The sequence below is a fragment of the Echinops telfairi genome, unplaced genomic scaffold (genome assembly GCF_000313985.2).
Source record: "Echinops telfairi isolate 266 unplaced genomic scaffold, ASM31398v2 ScPeMD7_31;HRSCAF=116, whole genome shotgun sequence".
NCBI classification, from domain to species: Eukaryota; Metazoa; Chordata; class Mammalia; order Afrosoricida; family Tenrecidae; genus Echinops; species Echinops telfairi.
Genome location: NW_022103928.1, coordinates 3216675 through 3221336, shown reverse-complemented (window position 1 = coordinate 3221336; position 4662 = coordinate 3216675). Strand labels below are relative to the sequence as shown.

The 4662-nt window shown below is 34.3% G+C and overlaps 1 protein-coding gene across 1 annotated transcript in view; it reads right to left on the bottom strand.

Annotated features, from left to right (window-relative positions):
* The window catches only part of CNTN3 (contactin 3), a 387846-nt gene extending 384583 nt beyond the window's left edge, over positions 1-3263 (bottom strand). The window contains exon 1 of the mRNA XM_045289985.1: positions 3134-3263. Within this exon, the coding sequence (XP_045145920.1) occupies positions 3134-3215 (82 nt within the window). The 5' untranslated portion in view covers positions 3216-3263. The remainder of the gene's footprint in view (positions 1-3133) is intronic.
* Between the last annotated feature and the right edge of the window lie 1399 nt (positions 3264-4662).

Below are 4662 nucleotides of genomic sequence, written 5' to 3'. Positions count from 1 at the left end.
TAACTACTGGCAATTAGAAATCAAAAGCCCACAGAAAGCAAAAATATAAACTTTATTCCATTCCATCTGAATTTATAGAATATCTTAAGAACAGATTTAAAGCACTAATTACTGGAGATGAGAAGTATGGGATGATATCACACATGAAAAAAGCAAAAGGTAATTAAAAATACAAGGAAAAAAGAACAGGACAAAGTGAATATCAAAAATAGATTCTAAAACTTGTTTTGGAACATAAAGTACTTAAAGCAAATAAAAGAAATAATGAAGTATAGAAGTTGAAAAGAAAATATCAAAAGGGCAGCTTGAGAAGACAACTGAAGCATCATAATGAAATGGACAACAGTCCCCCATAGTTAGAAAACAAGATGGAAATAAATGAAAGAACTGAAGAAAAAAATCAAGTCTCAAGTTGAAATATGGATGGATTTTACTGGAAAGTATTCCATGATGCAAAATGCGATGAATTCACTGACTATTTTGAGAGGTAGCATATGATCTAGAACAGGTAGCACCGAAGGAAGAGGTACACACTGCTGTGATGGCACTGGTAAAAACCAGGACTCCAGGAATTGATGGAATTCCAAAGGGCATATTTCAGCAAGTTAATAAAGCACTGGAAGCAGACACTCGCCTATGCCAAGAAATTTCAGTACAGCTAGATAGACAACTGATTGGAAGAGACTCATATTTTGTGCCCATTCCAAAGAAAGGTGACACAACAGAATGTGGGAATCACCAAACAAAATTAATAATATTATATGCAAGTAAAATTTTGCTGATGATAATTCAGACAACTTTTGCAGTAATGCATTGGCAGGGAGCTGCCAGAAACTCACGCTACATTCCAAAGTTGCATACTAAAAACTGATGAATCTGGATTGAAAGAAAAAACATATGTATTAGAAAGATGTTTACTTATGATTTTCTGTGTGTCGCTCATAACAGACAGCAGATAACATTGGGGAGACTTCAAAATCCAGAACATGTAACGGTGTTCACACAGAACTTCGACATCGAACAAGAGGCAGTCAGTCACAGAGAACAAGAGGGAAGCATGAAAGGTAAGTGCCCGGCTTTTAAGGAAACTCTGGTTTCCAGTAAAGTCTTTTCCATAGAGTCTGGAGTCATTAGTAAGTTACTTTTCATTTATCTAGTTTTAACTCACCCAGTGTTCTTTGTCTCACTTCTTAAACATTTTTTGGGAGTTACCTTCTCTCTGCTTTTTACATGTGCCTCTAGCTTTTATAGCTTAAGCCAGCAAAACAGAAAGTCACATGTTTAACATCATGAAAATACCAACTTTCTTTGGTTTGTTACTCTATTGTAAATGCCTAGAAATGCTTGGCACATAGGCCTGACTATTAAGTGAACAGTGAATTGTAATATTATTTGTATCATACATATTTAATTCTACTTAATTAGTTCTAATAGAAAGTATGTCATGATCCACTAAATTTAATTAGTCTACTCACTTTAATGGTGGCCCTCAGTTTGAATAATTTTCACCCCTCTGTTTTGAACACACTGGGCACAACTCTGAGCATGGACACCTGCCATTTCTACTAAACACAAAGTAGAATCTTTGTTTCCCCAGTCTTTTACTCCATAACCAAACCAGGCTAGTCTTCATGCTAGTTCCAGAATATTCAGTACGTTTATGTAACAGAACTGTTGCTTATTATTGACTCCTCCTGGGCCTCTCTGTCCTCCAAAAGTCTTGAGGTCAATTCATTCACCCCTAATTCCTTTTTCTGATGTCACTTTCCCAATGAGGACTATCACGATATTCATATTAGCAAACCCACATTCCAACCTCCTGGGAATCATGTCACTCTACTGTTTTCTCCCACAGCACTATCACCCTTAACTCAACATCATAACAAGACAAAAGGCGCACCGTAGGAGGATTGATCCCTGTCCATGTTCTTCACCATCTTTACTGTCCACTAATTCACACAAAAGTGATAAATCGATATTTACTTAAAATTAATGAATGCCTAGCACCTTTGAGAAAAAACATCCATCAACTTAGTCTCAGGATAAATTCCTAGCAAGAAATTATTACTTGCTTCTTTGCTGAAGGGGGAAATTTGCAGAGACAAAGCAGTGGACAAAAATGAAAGAAAAAATATGAAATAATGGATTACAATTTTGAGGAGAAAGAAAACAAATAATCAAAAATCATTGCATTAACCAAATTGGCTAACCACCTTTGCCTAACACTAAGTTAACTCAATTTACACAGTATATTTCCACTTAACACTTATTGTTGACCAATATTTATGAGATCTTCCCTACATCATGAACAGATTTCAACTTTAATACTTATCAAATGGGCCAATATTGGTTAAAAGAATATCACAGTCAGTCTTTTAATTCAAATTTTACATAAATTTAAAATGTGCATTTATATTCACTACATAAAGTATTCTATGCAATCAAGACTCAACAGTACATTGGTAACAGCAAAATTACTTTTGATACCATAATTTTACTCGTTAGCAATTCCTTAATTAATGCCTAAATATAATTTACTTTCTCTATTTCAAATAATTCCATTCTGCTTTCCAAAATACTTAGTTTATAAAAATATTCAAAAAATCAGGTTAATCTTTAAATTCTTTAATAATGTCTTAAAATTTCAGGACCATAGACAATGCATTTTTTGATACGTTTTCTTATATGTAAAACCTAATTCTTAAATTTCCAAAATACAAATTATATAATTTGCATATTCTCTAAAAGTACAAATTAACCTTTTAACCTTGAAAAACTGATACAATTGTCTTTGCCTACACTTTCACTATCTGAGTATAATATCCTCTTTTTGGTTATTTATGTGGAAAGTTTGAAATTTGAGCAATAATATAATTATAGTGAATTTCACATCATTGTCACCTACTGCACAGAGGTCAAATGAGAAATTTTGTGAATAACAGAGTGGCTAGTGGCTGTATATTGCTAAACATCTTAATTTCTATAGAAATAAAAAACCTGTAGAAATTAAGAGGGAAATGAGAATTCAAATGTCAAAAAAGAGAATCAGAATTATATATGAGAGGGAAAAATGTTTTCTTTATTGTAACATCTGAAAATACTTAAAAGCATATGAGTCCAGAACAATTCTAACCTTCACTTAGAAAAGACAGCTCATTGTTACCTCCTAGGCAGCCAATGAATGAAAGCAGGATCAACTGCTTCCGTGACATCATCTTTAATTGCCAAAAGCAAGAGTAGCTTTGTCCAGACACTGATGAACGAAATGCTTTATCTTCAGGTAAATCCTTTAATCTGTAAAATATATGTACAAAGAAGTTAGACTTGTAAAAATTTAACTGCTTCAAAAGTACATTTTTCTTTGTATGAATCTAACATTCATAAACACTTAAAATCATCAAACAAAACAAATATTTTCTGACATAAAGCAGAGGATTATTTTGAAATGCTGATGCTTTAAAATTGTGTGTGTAGCTGTCTGAGATAGTTAAGGTTTATTGTGACAAACTGGCCGATAGGCACATGTGGGATTAATTGAAGGGCGGAGAGATAAATGGCTCAGTGAGCCTCGCCATTCTAGTTCTCAGGTCTCTTGCTCTCTGATGGCCGGACCAGGGTGTAGCAGCCTTACCCAGTTCCCTGCTTCAGCTGGCAAGGCTCCCTTCCTGCAAGACAACTCTGAGGAGAAGCTACATGGACCTACCCTGATGCAGCCCTGGGTGCTGGAGCAGCCATATAAAGAACCCTGTCAGCACTGAGATGCTTACATGCTCACTGATTCAGCTTTCCTCCTGCAGTCAGCATCATTGCGTGTGTTTTGTGAGATGAAGGAGGACTTTGTAAATTGGTGTTGGACATATAGGCTAATGTTGGACTTATGGGCTTAGACAGCACTGGGTTGGGATGCTTTCTGAATGTACATTTACCCTTTATATTAAATTCTCTCTCATACATATGAGTTTCTGTAGATTTGTTTTCTAATGTACCCAGACAAACACACTGTCCTACAAATGGGAATAGTTTCACAGATCTAGAAATCTCACTCAAACAAAAATAACATAGTAAATATTAAAACTACTATTGCTAGGTATTAACTGTAGCAAATTAAATATTTTCCTAAAATTGTATTTTTCCCAATTTCTCTACCAATATATTTTTATAAAACTCAACAGTACATATAATCAAGTATGTTATAATTCTACTTTTTGTAGTCTCCAATACCCTAATAAGGCTTAGAATTTATAAGCAGCACTCTTAATATCCATTTTACCTTTTAGAATCACTTGCAGAAAGCTCTCAATTGTATATACTGCACAAAACAGATTAAAACAGGCCAGTTAATTTTAGAAATTGTTCACATTACTTAAGTACCTTGCAAATAAAGCTATTTTCTTTTTTGGTTTTCTTGTTTTCATAAGTTTGAATAGGTTGTTTAAGAGGAAATAACTTCTTGAAAGGCCTGTGTCCATTTTACTGGCCACTAGATATTCTGCATAGTTAATAATCAGATAGGTTAAGTATGCACCCCTAACATTAGAGATTGTTCTCAAGATTGCAAGGACTCAGTTTGTTCCAAGTAGGAGAATTAACTATTTAAAATTTGCCACGTGAACAGGGTAGGCATACCCTGTCTGATTGAGCTGTTGCTACTGATTGGACTGT